We start from the raw sequence: 22,876 nt of genomic DNA, 5'->3' as shown, positions 1-22,876 counted from the left end.
ATGAATATCTATTGTCATTTTCCCACTTTTCCACGCCTGTGAGATGAGTTTCGTTTTGGCTTCTCTGCCAGCTATCATTTTTCAGCATTATTGGTCAGCATTTCCTCCTAATAGCTTTTGAACAGCCGTTATTCGGTGGCCTCTGCATGCATGGAGCCGTACGGGAGATTGGCATCACTCGGTCCCTAATTAGGCAGCCTGCACTTCACTAAAACAAACATTGCTCTACAAAGAGATCCGACTTAATAATGCCAACAAATTGCTTTCTGTCTCCCAGCAAAAACATTTCTGCCTCACGTCTCTGTCTGTGCCAGAATAAAATCAAATGCCTCAGGTAGGTGTGTTGTGTTTGAAATCTAAAAGAGAAAAGATGATTGGAAATTATAACTTTGCTATAATGCAGAACATGATGAACTGGATGTTGAAAAGATGGATTTTTTTTTAAACAGAGCTGATGGTTTTGGTATATAAGATTAAATGAGTATACTGACATGCTTCTATAGAAGCTCTGAAGAGAAATGAATGAATTGAGGAGGCTTGCAACACAGGAAGATCAAGTAGCTCAAGGGCACATGGCAGAATGCAATCCGGTCTTCTATCATGAAGCACAGACCTTTAGATGGCAAGATCAGCCTTTTCTCCAATACACACTGAGCATGAAAACCAATAGGAATGGAAATAACAGCTTGAAGGCAACATCGAGCATCATAGCACAAGGAAGAACATAAAGATACAGAGGAGCATGAAGAAAAGACATGAAGCACCAGAACAGAGATCATGATTTTATATCTGATATCTTGTAAGAATGATGGGTAGTAAAAATGTCCCCTTGACAAACAATACCAGATTGAACACATGTGGAAAAAGTAGTTAAAATATATCAAATTCAGTCAAATAATATTTAGATGGTGCCACACATTGGCTAAGTGACTTAAATCCTCTTTTGCTATTGATTCCTACTCTAAAATTTGGATTCATGACGTCATGCAGTGCTAGATCATTGTTAACCATGTGTGCTGGACAGAGTGAGGGAATGCCATGGGGATACTGTCCTGTGAGCTTCTGGTGAATATCACATGTGTCCGCTTCCATCCCATCAGCCCAGATGGTGGGGCACATGCTTTGCCCCCCAGCTGGCTCATGGAAATGTCACAAGATTGGCTAGCATTTAGTTCATAACGGGGGCCTGGGGATACAGGAGCAAAGGTAAGTTTTACTTTTGCTGATGTTCTTTCTTTCAATCTCTGTGTTTTGGTGTGAACTTTTATAGAACATGACAATTCATCACAGTTTAAGAACTTCAGTGTGACATACTTTGGATTCTAGAACGAAATAAGGTTTTCAAAGGGAGAGGTTAAATAATTTGGAATGGGACACGATACACTCTTCTTTAAAAAAAAAAAAGTTTCAAAGGATGTTTTGGTAATCTTAACACTGGGAAGAATGTTCTTTGATGTGATGTTTCCCTTTGTGAAAATGTTTTTTTAAAACTCTCATCAGGTTCTTCAGGTTTACAAATGGAGTGAAACAAGTCTTTTGAAAATCATTCAACTGGGCGTTCTCTCTCTCTCTCTCTCTCTGAGAGAGAGAGCTGAAATGGCTAAATACTTTTGACATTGCGTAAGCATACTGTTTAAAACAACAGTATCTGACTCTCTTCAAACGCCCACAATGAGTTACAACACAATTATTCATACCACACTTCAATACAATCACTTAGTGAATATAGTTATATACAAATAGAAGAAAAAAATGTAAAGAAATAATGCTTCTATTCCGCAAGGATGCATTAAATTGATTTAAAGTTACAGTAAATACAATTATAATGTTACAAAAAAATATTGTATTGTCAATGTATCATGCCAAAAATATTGTATTATCGCTGTTTTCAGCATTGATAATAAGATTTTTTTCTTAAGCATCACATTAGCATATTAGAATGATTTCTGAAGGATCATGTGACACTGAAGACTGGAGTGATGATGCTGAAAATACAGTTGTCATCACAGGAATAAATTGCATTTTAAAATAAAGAGAGAGAAAAAAAATAGAAAGCAGGTCATGGATTTGATTCCCAAAGAATGCATAAACTGAGAAATACCTTGAATGTAAGCCGCTTTGGATAAATACATACATGTAGCTGTATCACATGTGCATTCAAATGGACTAAAATGAAACCCAGTTTGAGTTTAAAGATAAAAACAGCACTTTTTAATGCTGGTATCTCAAGGTATGTGATTGAGGGGAAAAAATGCCACATTTTGGGGGGATTTTAAAATGTTCATAGAAAAGCTTCAGGATTAAGATACAGATGGAGCCATTGTTGTAATATTACATTTCTGTCCTATTATTCCTGTGAACATCTTAGTACTGCAAACATACTGAGGCACTGTAATCAAAAGGCAAATTAAATAGTATCTAACGTTACTCTGACAAGTTACACATTTATGTCTACATATCTTATCAGCATGTGAATCATGTTTTAATTGGAGAGGAATACTGAATGCACATGAAGGAAGGTTGATTGCATCCGTTATCATGGCTGATATAATTCAAGAACATTTACTGGAGTGCTGACTGTATGAAGATTTGAGATCGATTAATACTGGGAGCTCACTAGAGACGAATAATGGATGAAAGAATAGAGAACGCAAAATGTAAAGCATTGCAAACCACCGTTTAATGTGCATTTCTCATAAATGATCTTCAAATAAATGAAACTAGACCAGCAACAGTAGCGCCATCCTGCCAATAGCTCACGCAAAGCCTGAGTGCAAAAGCCTCATTCATTTAGGACTGATTATTTTCCAGATTATATCATCAAAAGATATCAGATGAAAGCAAACGAGTAATGAGAGGCCACAGTCATGTTCTAGTTCCTTGTTTGTGCTCATCTCAAACGGACAATTCAGACAGTTTTCAAAGCATCGTTCTGAAAGAGTTTCTTTCGTATTCAATTTCAAGCTTTACATTTAAGTATTTTTCATTGCATGCCGCCAGTTAATTCAGTTTAATTAAATCTACAGAACCAAACAGAAGAATAAAAATACAAAATAACATTTGACCCTCTTTTTCTTTTATAGCTTGGATTTACATTTCCTAAAATATGTTGATTAACTTTCCCAGAAGAAATTTTACACATGCCAAGACTGTTAACATTTCGAGAAAAAACTCTTTTAAATAAATCATTTTGTCTCTCATGCGCCACACTCTAAAACGAACAAGAGAACAGGCTCTAGTCGAACTCCTGGGAAACTATCCGTTATATGTTTTTTTGTGCATTTACACTGAGGGAAGAAAGTTATGGGAACAGCGTGATGGATTATCACACAGAGAACAAAAGGAGAGCCATATGTGTGCTAGTGACTGTAAATGAACTGTAATATCTGCAAGAGCAATTCATTCTTGTACTAGAAAGCCACAACGACTGAAAAGATTCATGATCCAAAACATTTTGTTCATCTAATAATAACCAATGAGTGATTTAGACAGCCTTTACAACTACTCTAACTGGCTGAATGATTCATATGTTGACCACAATCCTCCTAAGAGGTCACAGCTCCACTATAGATATATCTCAGATCATAGATCATAGATGCATGATCCACAGTAAGGCAGTCTACAATTATACACTCTATGATGTAGGCATAGGAAAACTACTAAGCTACAATAATTGCAGACAGAGCACATGTGTGTCAATGTCAGCGTTTCAGGACAAGCACGGGTTAATTAAAAATGTATCTTTATAAGATTGCGAGCAGAATATATCTGCTGACTATCCACTAACCTACAGTACCAAAAAAAAAAATGTCATAACTAGTTTGTCAGCATCAGAAATTCAGCAAAATCTGTCTCATTCGGTTACGTGTATCTCCCTTTACAGATGTGAAGCAGGGGATGCAGTGGTTTAGGCTGAATAAAGCCTTGATTAATCAATATTTTCATGCTCCGACGCCCACACAGCATAAATCAGCATGGAGAATGAAGTCAAGTTTACAATATGGACAACACTGTCGATGCTCTTTGCCGCCTCTACCCTTTCAAGGTGATTTATGTGCTGTAATCTTAATGACATTCTCTCCATTGTCTCTTGTATCACTTTCCAAGATGAGTCAGTGCAATTTATTATCTTTTTACATGAGTTAAAACAGAAGCAAGTTAGTTGTGCATCAAAATTTGTAAGAAAATCTGAGAAGGTCCTTTCTCAATTATGCTAACCCTAGTGTCAAACTATTATACTGCAGGAAAGAGGAAAATCCTCTAAAGATTCCCTCCCCTACAAAGCCCACAGGGAATCTGGTCAGCTCCACAGGAGAGCTCCCTTTAAAAAGCCTCCCGCGTTTGACCTCATAAGAAAGTTGAAATAAATGACTCTATCATGCTAATGCCCGACAAGGCTCGGCTCTCCCCCACTGAGAGGGGAGTTGTATTTAGAATGTTAAATCAATCCTCCTTCACCACAACAGCACTCTGACATGCGTTCAAGCTGAATAAATATCTGTGTCCTGTTTGGGTCAATGCACACATTTTGCTCTTCAAACTTGGAGTCAAACTTCAAAGACAGAATTTAGGACAACTTTTAGCTTCTGTCATTTATGGATGGGTTGATTGACAACACTGCATGATTTATTCACAGTCTTGTTCTAACAACAACAGCAAGCACTCTTAAAGTCAGAATTACAAGAAAATTCAACTGTGTTCTAAATGTACTGTATGCCATTGATCTTATTGTGAACAATTTATTCATGCGTGATTTCTGATCAAAATGTCATAACTTGTCCTTATGGTCAAACGACAGATTTATCTCTGGTGACATATATGTTGAACTTCTCCAATCATTGAGTCCTCTTAAGTCCCAACCTTTTTTTTTTTACAATCAGTGTTGCCAAGTCAATGATTTTACCGCAGAATTGGGCTAGTTTTAAGTTGTTGCCGCGGGTACAAAAAAATCTGCAGGTTGATTTCCACCCCCCGTAAGTACTATTTCGGCGCTCCAACACCTCCAAAACACCCCCCAGACGTACAAATTAAGTGGAGAATTTGGCCGCCCGATGGAGAAAATAGCATTGAGCTATTTTTGGGCTACTTTTGTTGCACAGACCTGGCAACCATGCTTAAAATCGACTGCAAGCTCTCAGATCTGCCTTCACCTGAATACAACAAGGTCGCCAGTTGTTGTTTTTTTGTGGGGTTTTATTTTTTTTATTTTGATCATGCGTTTTATTGACGTTCTGATGTGAATCACAATATGCTAAAAAACATCTGTCACTCCATCCGTTTCATCGCAACTTTAAAGAAATAGTGTGGGTCTAATACAATTTAACCCAGAATTATCCATTAAAAATAAAGAAAACATTTTTGAGGGTGTATAGTTCAATGAAGAACCTTTTACTCTTAAAAATAAAAGTTTGGCATCTATATGGGTCCATAAGGAACCTTCAACAACCATGGAATCTTTGCATTGCACAAAAGGTTCTTTATAGTGGAAAACAGTTCCTTAGATTAGAAAAGCAGTGTTTTTAAGAATTTTTTACTGGAAGGTTCTTTAGGGAACCCAAAATGGATCTGTTATTTTAAGAGTGTACAGAACCATCGCATTGCACAAAAGTTCTTTGTAACAACTGTGGAACCAAGAATGGTTATCACTTTTAATGCAAAAAAAGCCACCTTTATTTTTTAACGGAGTAATAGTGAATATATGGCAGCACATGTGTTCTAGAGATGCGATTAAAACATGTTTGCAAGTCTCTCACTCAGAAGCATGCTTTGCAACAATTCTCAATGACTTAGATCAACTGTTCTGCATTATCTCTACTTATTAATATTTTTTTAGGTAAAAAATGCTGGATATTTTTAATACAATCATGTCCAGACAATGTCAGAAAACACTGAGCCTCTAGGTCTTGCCTCAGTTTGCCCTAGCCAGGTGAAACAAGGCTTTTATCTTGTGTCATGTTGAGACCCTCCACTGTCCCAGTGGTCACAGTAAAAGGGATGTAGTTGTTCTTCCAGGGACACCAGATCTGAAAGGACATCCCCTTGTTATCCCTCTTTGAGAACAGAGCCAGGGGCTCCTGAGAGAGACAGCACCAACCATTATCTCTGTTACCTGACACAGATGACAAGGGCATGATGGATCTCCAGCTTTATTCTGGTACCCCTGTGGTAAATATGAGAATATCCTTTTGCATGTCCTCAGTGAGGATTCACTTCATCTGATCCAGATCCACAGAGCACATCTCAAGCTGAGCAGAGCCATGACTAAGGAAGTTTTTGTTTCATATCATGTAACGATGCAAACGGACTCTGAATACATAAATGACAGATATCATTGCCTAGTGATATCTACAGATACTTCCAGAAGCATAGTGTTTCTCGTCTTAATAATACAGGAAAAGGTGGGTCGATGAGGGGAACAATGTGCTCTCCTGATTCATGCATTTATAGCTGAGAAGGCACTACGAGAACGCTTTAAACAAATCGAGCTTCACACACATGGCGATCATTCACAGTAATGAAAATATAATAAATTGTGTTGGGATGACACTGGAAATCATCCCGTTTGGCGCACATAACTCAGCTACAACCCTGAATAGCATAGAGGAGAGCAAAGAACAGGTAAAACCATAAATTGATTAGAAATGAGCTGCGGAGTGAGATCACATCATAAGACTGACACTTTCTTTAAAACAATTTTGAAGTAATAAAGAATAATTTCACGCTAGGTATATAATTTAATTTTGGGATCATGCCATTGCATAATGGATGTTAAATGACAGGACTAGAATCATTTGGATCATAAGGTTATCTTGTTTAATCTGATATACATGTTATAACTAGAATAACTAGAAATATCATGTTTGAGCAGGTGTGAGAGGTTGTAACAGTTTTCAATACTTCAACTGGAAGCACAAACATTTAAACAAAATGGTACAGTTTATGTTCCTACATTTCTGATTAACAGAACTGTTGTTTTTAGAGCTTTTTTCTCATTTTTTAAATTCTTATCTTTTTCCTAGCTGCTGTGAATTAAAATGCTTCATATACAATGTTTAATGGGGAACTTGCCACAATCAATTAATGCACAAAATGTAAAATTTGATTTAGTGTTACAACCCATCCAGTATTGCATATACAGTATTTAAGCGCTCTCTGTGCTTTATTTTAATTTTGACAGTTTAGTAATAAGTAGTAGTTTTAAATAAACTACTTTATTTGGTAGCAGATACATATGGGAAATTATATAAAAAAATTTACACAATAAACAATGAGTTGCAGACGTTGAAACTAAATGTTACATTGCCCATCTCCTACTTAATCGAAAAAATGATATAAGCTGCAAATAACTGATTATTACGCCTCACTTTCCGTGATAACATTTGAAATGCACAATGTCTCACACTTGCTCCACTATCTTTTGGCAGATGCTTATGAGAAGTCGCATCGTGAAACGCGAACATTGGTACAGGTTCACCAGATCCAGTAAAAGTTCACATTTGCAGGAATAGTCTTTAAATCCCCTGCATGCTTTCAATAATTTAATTAATTTAAGGATATCCGATTGTATAGTATCAGTATGAAACCATTGGTCTAATAAAAATGCATTTAAAAAACCAAAGCAACTTTTAATGGGCTACAGTGCTCAACGGCACTGCATGTACTTACAGTGACTGGCGCACATTGCCGATCTGAGAACGGAGAACAGCGTCAAACTGACAGCAAAAGCCTGTGACTTTGGCGACTGCATCTTGTCCAGGTTTCCCGATGGCAGTATATCCTAAATGTGTATGAAAATAAACGTATTTCCAATGCGATTTGTGCGTCTCTCTGTTCTCGTGAGTATTTCAGTGGCTCGTCCCTCTCTATCCTGACAGCAGTGAGCAGCTGAAAGAAGCTCTTAAAGACACCCACAGCTCCCCAAACACCGTCATCGTCATCCCTCTAACGCGCACACACTTACACATCGCGCTCCCTCTTTTACCACGCGCGTCCCTCATTTTCCAAAACAAACACTGGTTGAGCTCCAAATGCATCATAAGTCAGTCCCATATGACGTATAAATTTGTTTTGGAGGAATAGAGGCGAACGATGTGGAAAAGTGTATGTGGCATATTCATCAGGGCATAGTGATTTCATCAGTGAATTGTGAGCCGGTGCGCTTTCAGCACCGCGGACAGCTCCGCAGCTGCTTTCCCTGCTGTACATGTTGAGGAAGATGCTAGCTGGTTTCTAGCTGGTCTAAGATAACCAAGCCACTTAGTTGGTGCAAGTGGGTCATTAGTTGGTTGACCAGCACCAGTTAATGTCTAACTTAGAATATTTTAGACCAGCTAGAAACCAGATGTTTCAACACAAAGCTACCAGCTTAAGCTAGATTGTCCAGCAGGTTGAATTCCAATTGACATAAACAACCAAACAGCAGTGAGTTAGTTAAGCCTAGTTAGTGTTCCATTGCTTTACAGTTGACATTTTTCCAGGTGGTCTATAAAGCACGAGAAAAACTTCCAGAGGCTATGCGCTCGACATTTTAACAATTTAAATACAGTTCTGAATATTTCCCACCCTTTCTCTGTTTTTTAAATATAATTTATTAACTATTAGTATTAGTAGAGGCCAAATTACTCATCCTTATATTATGAATGTCAAACCTGAATTTCATGAGAGTCTATGTAACTTAACAATAAACAAGTTAGCCATCAGTGCCACTGACCACTCAAAATGGTGAATAAAGATGGATGCTCAACATATTTTCGAAAGTGTTTGCCATCCTGTGAGCATATCCATTTAGTCACGTGCACTGTTTATTTATTTTTTTATTTCTATTTTTCTTGGGCTGGTGGTTGTAAACACTTTTGGATCTCATCCATCTCACTTTACTAGACAGCTGGTGACACCCATAGGCTTTAAATGGGATGACAACACTTGACTGACTCAGACAACTGCTCCTCCATTTCCCTTTGTGAGGACTAAATGATTCACATGGAAAGAATGAACAGGAAGTGGTGTGAAAATCAATTAATTATGTTCAAATGCCATGGAACTTTACATAAAAAGCTTTCGTTTGGCACCTGATGCTTTTAAAGTCAAGAACCAAACTCAATAAAACCGGCTTCATTAACTCATTTTTGGTCGCCTTTTCATCTTCATTTGGAGGTTATTCTCATCTGCTCACATTATATTGACTGTATCACTGGCCAGATCAACAGCAGGTGAGTTAAACAACCTTAATCTAACCCAGTGACTGAAACGAAATCATCACAGGTGACATGAAAAATTCTTGCTCTAAATATAGCGGTCCATTTTTTTCCCAATTGCAGTAAACAGATGCTTTTGAGTGACATTTATATGTATAATGTACAATTCTACAGCATATTTAAGCATTCAAACTAATACCAAATAGTGGAATTAAGAGACATTAAAGGGTTATGCGATGGATGGATGGATGGATGGATGGATGGATGGATGGATGGATGGATGGATGGATGGATGGATGGATGGATGGACGGATGGATGGATGGATGGATGGACGGACGGACGGACGGACGGACGGACGGACGGACGGACGGACGGACGGACGGACGGACGGACGGACGGACGGACGGACGGACGGACGGACGGACGGATGGTCAAACTGGTGTGCAGACAGTTGGATGATAAGTGTATTTGTTCAACAGTGGCTTAATGTTGTGGTCAGGACTCCCACTGGGAAGAGTAATAAGCATGTTATCGCACAAGAGAGTATAAACAGGCATTAATATTTAAAGTTTTACCCTCTCAGTTCAGATGTCTGTTTCTTGTGTGTCACTATACGAAATATTTAAATATTAAGAAAGAAGTGAAGTCAAAGCCAACTGAAAACCATGCATGGAGATATGTCAGATAATGCGTATAGATCCTATTGCTCATGAAACGGTTTGCTTAAACAAATGCATGCCCACGCTTGCAGTTTGCAATGAATTGATCTTATTCATGAGCTCTAACAGTTTTTCTATATTTGCACTACTTCATATTACATGGATCAATACTGAATGCTTTGTAGATCATCAATTGTGTGCAATAAATATGCTTGTGGTCTAATTAGTGCAAAAGATTCATGATCTCACTGCCACAAAGATGCTAGAATTACGCATATCTAATCTCCGTATGAGGACTTTTCAAGCGTGCATGCTAGTTCCTGTTTTCTTCTCCAGTGGTTGTGATGGAATTAGATTTTCAATGTGACAAGAGTCTCTAGAGAATATATTGCTGAAGTTATTGTTTGATAGACTGTCCAATTTAAGAATCATTATACACTATTTAATTGATATTTAAAATAGTCTGTGTAAAACCACTTTAATGCTTTAGTAGAAGTTGCATTGGACTATTTATTAATATGTATAATGCGGGGGGGGGGGGGGGGGGATGATTCATGTGCCTGCCTTCCACTGACGGCACTATTTCCAACATCTGCATAAATGCATTCAGTTCTCATTTATCTAGCAGCTCAATAGACTCTCCCTTAAGGTCTTACCCTGAGCTTTTTCTTGTTGGATGTCAAGTTATGAGTCTGTACCGAATCGCCATTAAATTACAAGGCCGCTTTTGACACTTTCTTCCACCCATACAAATCCGATTCTGGTTGAACATCGCCTTCCTAAAGATTGAGAACCATGAAAAATGTATTATTTATTCTAAATTCTCAAAGGTTGCTGGATGTTAAATATTTCAAGATCTCTTACACCGCTACTCAGAAACGGATACAATCTCACACCAATGAAGAATATGACTGCTTAAGGCTGTATACCAATCGTATCCAATGTCCAATGATGCTGTGCGAATGCAGCTCTTAATTTCCATATGGTATTTCATCCTGGGAATACACAATTCAGAGGTTGAGATTCTGGTTTGAGATAGATTTATTTGGTGTACCATGGCTCAGCATTATTGCATTTAAAGGGGTAATGAACTGAGAAATCAATTCATATACCGATAATTGACATATAAGAGGACATCATAGCTTACTATAATAATATCCTGTAAGTTTCAGAACTGAAAACTTCCTTGTTAGTCCAATAAAAGCTTTTATTATTACCTGGCACAGCAAACGACAAGGTTTTTCAAAGTGGGGATCTATGACGTCAAAGGGTATCAAGCAACGCCTACTTCAACACTGCCTGTTTAGCCCCGCCCACCGATTCGCGCATTACATCAAACTCATTATAATATGCAAAACTGTTATCCAATCACAGCAGTGGGCGTTTACTTCCAAGTCTTCAATGCGGTACGCCCATAAAAACCGAGCGTTTCAAGAGCTAGGCTCAAAACCAGGGTAGAAAATAGCCTACTTATTAATTTTGATGTTTTTGAATGTAAACCAAGCGAACGTCATAAATTGACCTCAGACAACAATATACTTCTTCTTTTTTTAAAGCCAGTTCATGACCCCTTTAAAATGCTTATGTTTTTTATCTGCACCAAACTCTAAAATACATACATTTTACGCTTAGATCATCCTGAGCATTCACTGATATCCACAGTCAAAACTAACATTTGCTTCATATAAAAAAATAATTTTCTCAACTCTGACCTCAATGTTCTTATTGTAAGCAGATCTGGAGTGAAATGGGAAGATTCTCCAGTAACTGTTGGGAGGGATGGATTTTGTCTGCTCTGGTCTCCATCATTCGAGCTGTTTCATTACTCACACCTCTCCAGAAGAGTCTTCACCTTCACTGGCCCTGTCAGCACTGAGTCAGATATGTGTGAGGCTCGGAACTACAGACAGTACTCCATAGATTTCCTTCATGAGACAGTTGTGTGTGTCTATCTACCTTTAAAGAGTGAACATTTGTTACAGAGTGCTTCAGGTCTTAGAATTTATTTTGTTCCATTTAAATTTAACAGGAAATATGATAATATAAACTGCAAAGTCTTTAATCAAACTTGGTATCTTGATATAAAACTAGTGGATTTTATGAAACACAATATAGAGATATCCTCCAATAGAGGACCTAAATTTAGATACATTTATTCTGGGCACGACGATCTGAAAAGTCCCACACAACTCAGTTTTCTCTGCCGCTTAAATGAGTCACAGTGTGGATTCTGAATAAAACATTTTAGCATATTCAGAGCTGATATTGTTAACTTAAAAAAATCGACTTCAGTATTAAAGCTGAATTTTTTTTTAAAATAAATATTAGATGACAAACTTAGACTTAAAATCTTAAATACAAATGTGAAATTTTCCCTTGGCAGCCAACTGAAATAAATACATTTGAGTAGTAAATATATAATAACTAAAAATGTTACAAATCAAAGCTACAAACACATGTTTAAAAAATGTATACAAATGTGAAAAACACATCATAATTACATAAGATCATAAACATAATTACAAAAACTAAAATTGAGATGAAATCTGAAAATATAAAAAAGCTAGTTCAAATTATAAATACTAAAATAGATTATACTAAAAGGTTACACTCTGTTACAGTGTGATAATATATTTAAGTACTGGGTAATTTTAATTAACAACATGTACTTACTTTTGTTAGGGTTTGGTTAAGGGTTAGTTGCATATAGTTATGCATAATTTACATGTAACATATGTAACATGAACATTATCAAATAAAGTGTTCACTAAAATAACAATTAAGCATTTATGAAGGCAAAGCCAATACATTTCTCAATTTGTCAAGTTATTTATTAACAACATATTTATATTCTATTTTTGACCGGCTCATTGAGGAGAGGTGTGCTATGACTTTTCTTTTTGTACGATGTTCGTCCGGCGGGCGAAAAATCAGCTGGAAAAATTCCCATAGACTTCACATTGGCACAAATATTGTTAGATTATATCTTTGGATCAGAAGGTCATAGAAACTTGGGGTTGGGCTCTATTGACTCGGCCTATTAAGCAGCCAATAAGTAGTGACATGATAACTTAATAGCCGTGCCCTAGCAACCACTTAGGGCACCCTAGCAACCATAAAACAACTTTTACAAGCCATATTTCAGCTCCAGAAAATAGTAGAAACATGGAGTTCGGCTTTTTTGACTCAGACTGTCAACTATATCATCCCATAAACTCTATAAGCACACCATAGCAACCATATAGAGTACCCTAGTAACCATACAAACACATGAATAAGCCATATCTCAGCACCAGAACATCGTACAGACACAATCATGTGCAACCGGGTCATGTTTTTTGCCACTGCAAGCACCATTCACTGGAAATGCACATTCTAGTTATTATTATTATATTATAATGATTATGATTATTATCAGTAGTAGTAGTAGTAGTAGTAGTAGTAGTATTGGATTTAGAATCGTGTTTGATCTACTGCAATTATATTTCCATGTTGTCAAGATTTGGTTTGTTTCATGTCATTGTCATGTTTCTGTGTCTTGTCATGTGATCCTGCCATGTGTCTTGTCATTGGTTAATCGTCTGTTCATTGTTCACAGGTGTCCCATTGTCTTATCATTAGTCTGTGTATTTAAGCCCTCATGTTTGCCATGTGTTTTTGTCAAGTATTGTTATTTGTAACCTCTGTTGGTAAGCGTCACGTCAATGTCCTTGTTTTTGAGTTCATGCCACGCTTTTGTTTTATGTTTAATCTTGTTTGTAAATAAACTGCACTTGGGTTCTATCTTCAAACTTGCCTTCAGTGGATCCACACATGTGGTAATGATGCAAACAGACCTTTTGCCTATAATTACTTTTATCACAAGTCACCTCAGGCTCTTGTGCTCTAGATCGGAGTCCATATGGCTCTGTGTAAGGGCATATATTCCCACTTCATACTAAACAAACTGAATCCATTAGGAGAGGATGAGTTTGTTGACTAACGTAATCCGGTCATTCTTCACTTGTGACTCTATGTTTAAAAAAAAAAATAGGAGAGAAATCAAACTCTCGCTGGTAAATTTCAGGCAAGGACTCATCAGTTTGATTTATAGAAACGCCAGTGACACCCATCATTTCTGTAATAGCAGTTACTGACAGATAGCATCACACGAGACGGCCGATGTCAGGGTGAGAAAGAAGTAATGCTCAAACAATGCTGAAATGCATTTGCTATTTCAGAGCGGAGACACATTTGTTACAGGCTGACACTAAATATTATGAATGGTCACGCTGGAGATTGTGGCATTCTCAGGGGTTTCAGAGATACTTCTGGTGCAAAGTTCACTTGGATATGTGAATTGCAGGAATATGTCTGTGGTAACATTTAAAGGTGAACTCATTTAAATGTGAATATACTGAATCATGCAACATCTGCCATTTATGGTAATTAATAAAAGAAAGCAAGAAAAATTCCAGATTGGCCCTTTTAATATCTTTGTCTACAAGCCCATGTTCTGTTTTTTTCCTGTCATCAAAAATCATTAATCAGTATTTCAAAAGTTGCCTGCACTTATCTCATTGCAAAAATAACTAACAAAAGAGATGTGTTTGAGTTGTCTCTCTCTCCCTCCTGCTGTCCTCAAATTAAAGAAAATATCCAATCTTTGTCTGCACCAACAAAAGAAAAACTCCATGGAAACCTGACATCCACAATCATCACTGTGTCTTATTGCTTATTTTCTGATGTAATTATCGCTGTAGAAAAGATTGACCCTGGCTAATATGCACTGACTAATGCTGCCATTAAATTACAAATGTACCGTAAAGTTTCTAGATGAAATTAAAGCTCTACGTTGCTTGCACAGCAGGCAAAGTAAATGATATGATAACTGAGCAATATCAAAAACATCACATAAGAAAGATTGCTGTTGTTCCAAATATCACGACGACTTTGATTCAACCACAGTGAGGCCAGTAATCGGTCAACAGCACAACTAACTAACAATGTTCTACATTATACTCATACCTACTGCACATGTGAATTTGGCCCTGTTGGTCCTTCTATGCTCTCCATGAACTTGATGAAAATTATGTCATTATGGAACGCCTAACGTTATTATTTGGCTCTCAAAATAACCAAACATGAACCAAATTCTAACGTTAGGGGATCGTTCTGTGTTTGCTGGATTAGTTAATAGTAAATAACATGATTGAATGCTTTGTGCATCTCCGAAATAGCACACAATAGTGGTGTGTGTTTGGTCTCTGATGAATCAGTGTTTTTATGGAATCGGTTAAATAAAGGAATCAATGACTCACTATTATTAATACAGACAAAGCAACACTTCTCCTCATCATGGCTTGAAACGTGAGCGTTTAACCCTGTAAAGCCTGACATATTGATAGAAAAAAATAACCTTTAGACATAATGTAAAAGAAAATCTTTAAAACCAAAAGTTTGCAAAAGTTTTTATGAAAAGCACAACTTTATTTTGCACTTAAAGAATAAAGAATATAGCTACAAAAAGAATATAAATTGAATACACACTGCATGTACCAGCAAATCAGAAACATGACACCATGAGCAATCACACATCAATGTCCGCAGATGTGTATGTAAAGAATGTATTTTTGCAGAAGCATGCTTTATAATTATTTAGCATATTTTCTACTTGTAAAATTAGTTAATTCAATCTAATTAAACTGTTACAATAAAGAGAAGAGGATTGCTCACAAGACCCGCCAAAACGTAAAAATGTTTGTAGTAGTATTTAATTTTTGCTCTTTTCAAACACCCTGGAATATTTTGAACACTTCTGAGCGTGGAATTATTTGAATATACATGCTTGTTTTGTTAGCATTATGACTCAACAAAACCAAACTGCTATTCTTAAATGCATTATCCATCTCTTCAGCCACCTGCTCACATACATCAGTGAAAGGCTTCCAAGTGTTTTAAAAACATTATGAAAGAGGACAACTCATTTTATAAGTCAAAGCATTGTTCATTTCTCTATTTTGATCTCTCACAGAAGTTGAGTTGGGAGCGTGTGGACAGGTGGGCCGCCAGCTGTTCCTGCAGTACACAGAAGAGCCAGATGGGATATCTAAACACCTCAGAGAGAGGGCTCCCCTTTGAACGTGAAGGGCTCTCAGTGTCTGCAATGTGACAAATGGCTTTATTTATATGCAAAACTGAAAGGAAATATATTGGATCAGTTTTACCATGCTGAGGATGAGAGACCATCGCTAAAGGCAACCACGGCATCATCCAGCACAGCGCTAGTGTTTTCACACTTCATTCTCCTCTGAGAAAGATTAGCAAGGTGCTGCTGGTGTCACAGTGTATTAACTATAGTCAGACATGAAGTCATGAATGACAGCCACTTTCTTGCGTAATTGCAAAAGTATGCACTGCATCCATGTTTCTTTTGAGATTATTCAACTATTAAGCCCTAACTGAAAAGCAAATTTGCCGTTATCCAAAACAGCAGAGGCAGCAGCAGCAGAATGTATTGTTGTTTTGTGTGACTGGAGGATGTATTATAAAATTATCTTGCTTCCCACAACCCAGAGTTCACAAGCGCCTCTTAATCAGGATATGCAATATGATAAATATGATTGAACTTCCCCCTCAGGATCTCACAGGCCTTGTGCGAATGATTTCTTAATTACCACAATTATATTGAGAGAGAGGAATACTGTACATAATAATAGTAAAAAAAAAAAAAAAAAAAAGGAATTCTTCACAATTTGCAAAAATTATTCAGAATTTAGCACCAGTGAACAAATGAGCCAAAAAAGTGGTAATTCTCTGAATCCTTACTAGATTAACTAATTCGGTTTTGCCTTTTCAGAACAATTTAACATTCATTTAGTGAAATGGATCTATGGGATGGAAAATACCAGGGCAATTGTTCATAATTACATGAACAAAACAATCATTATACATTTATCAGGATCATTGCTCATTAGCAACAATTTTGCCCAGAAATGAATCAAGATGCCCTCTGCACTTCATAATTTGTCTTTTGCTTGGAGGGCCCACCAACAACCATATTCACAAACACCATTAATGTCACTATTCATTCTTGGGTTTCATTTCCACTGGGAAAAAGGGCAGGATAACTGACGGGGCACGTGGGCCATTTCCCATCCTCCAGCACAGTGTCCCATTAACATACCTTGTTTTAACTGTGACTATGGCATTTCGGTCTGACCCTTAGAATAATGTTGATTTTACCTCTCGCTGTAGCACTCGTGTTATTCTTCGGGACAGTAAGTTAACAAGAGGATGCTGTAAAGACAGGTTAGAAATACCAGTTGAAAGTTCATTTTAACCCCAACAGAGCAACAATTTAGATATCCTGACAGCACCTCTGTGGACACTATCTGATCTGGATGTGAAGCGCAAAATGCCGCAAGCTGGGTTCGTCAGGAGACATTTGCTGAATCGGGTGTGTGTTGTGGGCGACTCTAATGGATAAAGTACCTGGAGCCATTTTGGGAATGAAACCACACAAGTGAAGGCTGGAGGGAAAACTCAGACTTTATAGACCTGAACAATGTCAGCGTGGCAAGCGCAATGTGAAACGACTCTTATCTCGACATGATGGCAGACATAAATCATGTTGCTGACAGCCATTTGACTGTATAGTGATTGTGCTTTGGGTATAAGTGTTGTACATCAGAGCAGGTGTTGCTGCTCTGTTATTGAGCTTTGTTAACTATAACTGCTTGTCACTAAATGGTACTGACAGATGCTCCAGAAACAGTTTAATAAAGCCAAACGGTGCCAACTCGTTGCATACCAAACATTCCATTATTCATTATTACTTCTGTCTGCATTTGTTACATAAAATAACAACAATAAATAAACAAAACAAAAGCTACATTTTAATCACAAAGTCCATAATTTCTGCTTTTTATCCCTGGAAGAATTTTAATAAATCACACATTTTACAAATGTCTAGTGCTTGTATACAATTATTTCTATAGATTAATAAGTGTCGTCTTAATCTTAAAAATAAAATGTCTTTATTGCATTTTTGGTTTATTACAGAAATTTCCATCACCATCATTTCCAAAACATAATGAATAGTGATTTGTGATCTTGACACTGAATTCTCCAGTGGTGCATGTATACTGTATTCACTGTTGGACATTGTTATGTATGAAAATTAGTTTTTAAGCATGTTTTATTTCTAAAAGTTGAAGCTGAGGTAACACCGAGCTCATTCTATATGCTACAGTACACACTATAAATACTACAACAGATTTGCCTGTTAAAAACTCTGATGAGAACCCACTTCATTAAGCATCTTGATATTTTCCAAGTCTGTTGAGTGGATTTTTAAGTGCATCCAGATGTGGAATTGTGAAAGGGAATGACTGCATTCTGCCTTTAATTACCCGCATTAGCATTTGTAAACCAACTCATCTCTCCAAGAATGGCGAAGTGGGTTTATGGCTAACTTATCAGACACTTTTTGTTTAGCTCAGCACTGCACTCATCAAATTTACTTGTATTACTTCACTAAGTAAATTTCCATTGAACAAACAGTCTGTAGGTCAGTAGATCGCATTGACCGATGTCTCACGAGGCATGGTCCTGTCTGAAGGAGGCTTCAAACCTCCTGAGATCATTGGCAGAGGAAATATCATTAATATTCATTGCTTCTGTCCACAATGACAGAGCTGGGATTCAAAATAGCACCACCAAAGCCTGAACTTGCACAACAGAATCGCTCCACCTGATTATAACCTCGATCAAAAAACAAAACGCACTCTCTCTGGCTTACTCTGTGTGTTTACGGTATATCATATATAAAGTCCAAGGTCTATTTTATGTTTCATTCTTTAATCGATTTGTAGTTCTCATCCTTGAAACTGATGTCATATTAGATATGTGGAGTTTGACTGATGAATGCTTTTATTTCAGGTCAGATCTTTGCCTGAGAAATGCTTTCATTTTTCAAACTTTATATAACTTCCATTACATTATTAGGTAACATAAGAACTGGTAATATAAACGGTTTGAAAGCAAAAGTTATAATTGTCTTGTTGTGCAAATATAGTATTCAAATGACTGTCGAGTGGGAGAAAGCTGTTACTGACATGCACAAATGTGTAATCTTTAATTGCTGTAACTGTGAGGCGGTTAGTGATGCTAAAGCAAACAAATGCCCTCCAACAATTAGCAATGTTATCATATATTTCCGCATGACTCGGCACATATGTTTATATAAACAGTAACTTAATTCTGGGGTTCGCAGGGGCATTTTTTAATTAGGAAGTGCCTAGTTTTCGCTTTAGACAAGGTTGATTTATCTTTTCTGAAATGCGCAGATTGTTTCAAGACATCATAATGCCAAGGGCGTACGTTTATTTTGAACAATTTAAAATAAATCAAATGTACCATGGTTTCTCTACACGGTGTAGTTGCCTTCTATATCTGATATCTGATATTTTTCTTGTATAGAAAGTAAATGTATATAATCATGTATCTGTCCACTAGATTTTATATATTAAATGAATCATCCAGGTTCTTGTACGGCTCTTCTTCAAAGTAAAAATAAAGGCACTTTAATGACATTTTGTGTTTAAATACTCATTTCTTAATATGATATAATATGTTAAAGGACACATCTTGATTCTGAAATGTAAACTTGAGCCTCTTTTGCAAACAATTTTTTTTAATATTTTTATAAGAACAAAACATACTTTACATACAAGAGTACATATGACCAAATATGTCAAGGGTAAAAACTAAATAATAATAAAAAAAATGTCCATCTAACTCCACCACCATGCTTAAAAACAATATTTACATTATGTGCCGTACAGAATCTCAAATCATTAATTTCTCAGTATATGTGTGCTTTATTCAAAATGACAGATGACCAGTTTCTGAATTGCAGCACTGTTACGTAAAGCAATGTTGTCCTTTATCATTTATCTGAGGGAGTAGTTTGAGGGTTCATGATCTTTTTTAATTCTCAGATCACAGATGAGTGTTAGGACAGACCGCTGTCACACAAGCACCACAACAGAAGAGCTGTCAGTCAAACGCAAACACAGTCTGTGACATCTGAGGCCGGCACTGACAGATGGTCAATAAAGCTCTAATACGACCTATCATGCTACATGACAAGAGCAGTGAATATGACACTGGCGGATTTTGTTTCCTAAAGGGCTCATATCATAAGGAATCAAATCTGCCTTGATCTATTGAGATAAAAGAGTTCAGTGTATTATGAAAACACACTGTAACTTTCATCATTCAAATCTTCCTTCCCAGTGGAACAAAAAAAAAAAAAAAAAAAAAAAAACCTTTCACATGTTCACTCTTACAAATAATCAGATGGGTACTTGGCGTGCTGTATAAAAGTAAAGACTGTATTTGCTTGCAAACAATTTACGTTCCCCAAAAATGTTTTGCATTTGCTTACAAAACAGTTGAGTTTTTGGGGGCGAGCGCAAAGTTTCTCAGAGGAATGCAAAAGTTTCACAAGTAAAGGTTTGGAGGAATGCAAAACTTTTTCGATGAGACAAAGTTTCACAGGTGAACGCAAAATAATTGAAATATAAAATGTTCTCCAATCACATTTTTTTTTTTTTTTCATTAGGGGGTCCATAAAATGGTGCTTAAGGCACAGTCACACTAGGCTTTGAGTATGCATAATTTATACGGACATTGCAACAGTCTTAATATGTCATCACATCTTTTTATGAGCATATTTTGATTCTACATATTATACATTATAAAAAAAAAAAAAATGCAATCCACTTCACTGCAACACTTCCTCAAGTCATGCAGATCTAAAGTTTGCTTTATTTTAATTCAGCTGAGAGGTCTCACCTTGACGTAATACACTCATCTTCATGTGACACAAATTCACATGGCAGAGTTCACCAAACTTGAACTTTGGAACAGTGTGAAATTCGCACCTGGCTGTCTCCCTCATTCACATGGGTATAAATAAATACCCATAGAACCAATAGTGTGACCGACCCTTGACAGAGGAACAAATGTTTAATATTTAAAAAATAGCAAATTCTACATTTGACCAAATGCCATTGGATTCCTTACCTATCATTTTAAAAAGGCAAGTGTCAATCACCAGAAGATATGAGTCGCACATACAAGATTACATGAGAACCAACGTTATAGCTTGAGTGCTGTTACACATGCAGCAGAGACACTCAGCTGCTGTCTGCCTACATGCAGAACCTGAGAATAGTAAATGTAGGCAGGATTACATATATTACATATGCAAATCTGCCTAAACTGTGCACTGTATGTGGGAATATAAAACAAGGCACATTTGAAATGTGAATTTCTCACTGTTGATGAAAGGCCACTGATGGTCAAATTCCTTCCCACAAGGACAATGAGAGATCTGAGTGCTTCTTTGATGGTCCCGTTGCAACTGGTTGGCATCTCATCTGTTTCAAGGACAGCAAAAAGAAAAAGAGAGATAGATACTGAGTTTTGGTATCTTCAATTGAATTCCAATTTGAAACATTCCACTAATCTTCTTCTCTGATGTATTGCACAGTTGGCTCCCATTCACCAGGAGATTTGTCATAATACCCAGCCAGAGCCGGATTTATTTCCATCTTGTCGGTGGCCTTTTGTCTTGATCTTACACAACATCCCTTCATTAACATAACTGATCCGCGCAGGGGGCGTTTTCCATACATTTAAACCAGAAGACCAGTTCAGAGAATGCCTGAGACTATCCAACATGTCTTGATAGACGATCAGATCATATTATGTTTAAAACAGAGGTAGAAACAATATGGATAATGGTTTAATATTATGCACAAAATATAATTGTCTTTAAATGAAACTAATAATGTCAGATTATTGTAATGTGTGCAGTATAAAAACAGACCGAAATTATTTTCAGTTACAATTTTCACTCAAGTAATAAACCTTAATTCTGATACCTAAAAATGATTGAACTGGTGGTTGAAAAATAAAGCGTTTATGAAAGTATTTGCATCAATAAACTGTATTCTTTATTAATAAGTTGCGACATTATTGCATGGTGACAAAAAAAAGAAAATGCTGAGAGCCCAGGACAGCTCATAAACATGTAAGTGCCTGCCAAAGACACTAAATATCCACTGGCTGCTCTCATATCAGAGGCAGCGGCTAATGTCTCAGCGGTCTAGAGCACAATGTGCAGATGTAAGCAGGTTTCGGTCTTTACTAGCCAAGTGAAGAATCTGACACTTCCATCCCAGAGGAACAGAATCATTAAGTTTAGAGCTGTTTAATGGGCAGATTGTACATATCTCTGTGTTTGTGTTCATTATACTTAAACTTGAGGAAATACGTCTGAAGAAATAAATCTGACTGACTGCGTTTTTATAGCATTTTTATCATTTAAGATTAAAAAAAGAGGTTTGATATCCAATGTAGATGTTCAATTGGCTGTTGTCATAGGGTTCAGCATTCTCTTCTCATGCATAGTGAGGAGAAAGATCATGGTCTGTTTCACTGTCATTATGCTAAAAGGAAATCTGGTATGAAAGGCCATTTCTTTTTAGAGAATCGCTCTTCTTCTTTACTGGCCGAAGAAATATACTCAAACCATTTATTATCTATTTTCATGCAAGCTGAACTCTGTTGCCTTTTGCAATCATTAAGATGCAAAGGCACATTTATTTTCTGAGAGGAGTTTTCATAAAAATACACTTGCTTAGAGCATATGTTTGCAGTAATGTTCATGTAACTCAATTTCCTAGCATAGTCTTAAAGAAGTTTGCATTGACCTAGTTGCTAAATGTCAGCATGTGACATATACCGTATAGGTTTTACTCAAATATAACATACGGTACCAAAAATAAGGCACTGTCAAATTGGAATTATGCAAAAGAAATGGCCATGAACCAATGACATAAAAATGCATTGCTTGTGTGTAATTAAATATTATTTAAAAAACTATACACACCAGCACAGATGGATGATTATCATTAATCTTGTTGACAAAATATATTATACTAATTAATACATTTGATTAATAATCA

The 22,876-nt window shown here is 36.7% G+C and overlaps 1 protein-coding gene across 2 annotated transcripts in view; it reads right to left on the bottom strand.

The window, feature by feature from the left end:
• cntnap5a (contactin associated protein family member 5a) overlaps positions 1–21,278 on the bottom strand; it is a 100,186-nt gene extending 78,908 nt beyond the window's left edge. Inside the window, exon 1 of one of the 2 annotated variants that reach the window (XM_079618565.1) lies at positions 21,183–21,278. Coding sequence is in view for 1 of the 2 variants with exons in the window: in XM_079618563.1 (XP_079474689.1) it covers positions 7,666–7,747 (82 nt within the window). In the remaining variant the exon portion in view is untranslated. Of the gene's footprint in view, positions 1–7,665; positions 7,879–21,182 lie in introns of those variants that run through there. The other variant, XM_079618563.1, reaches the window with a different exon arrangement.
• Positions 21,279–22,876: the final 1,598 nt, after the last annotated feature.

Source organism: Phoxinus phoxinus, assembly GCF_949152265.1.
Source record: "Phoxinus phoxinus genome assembly, chromosome: 7".
NCBI lineage: Eukaryota > Metazoa > Chordata > Actinopteri > Cypriniformes > Leuciscidae > Phoxinus > Phoxinus phoxinus.
Note: the sequence above shows the minus strand (reverse complement) of the source record. Positions and strands in the feature narration are given on the sequence as shown.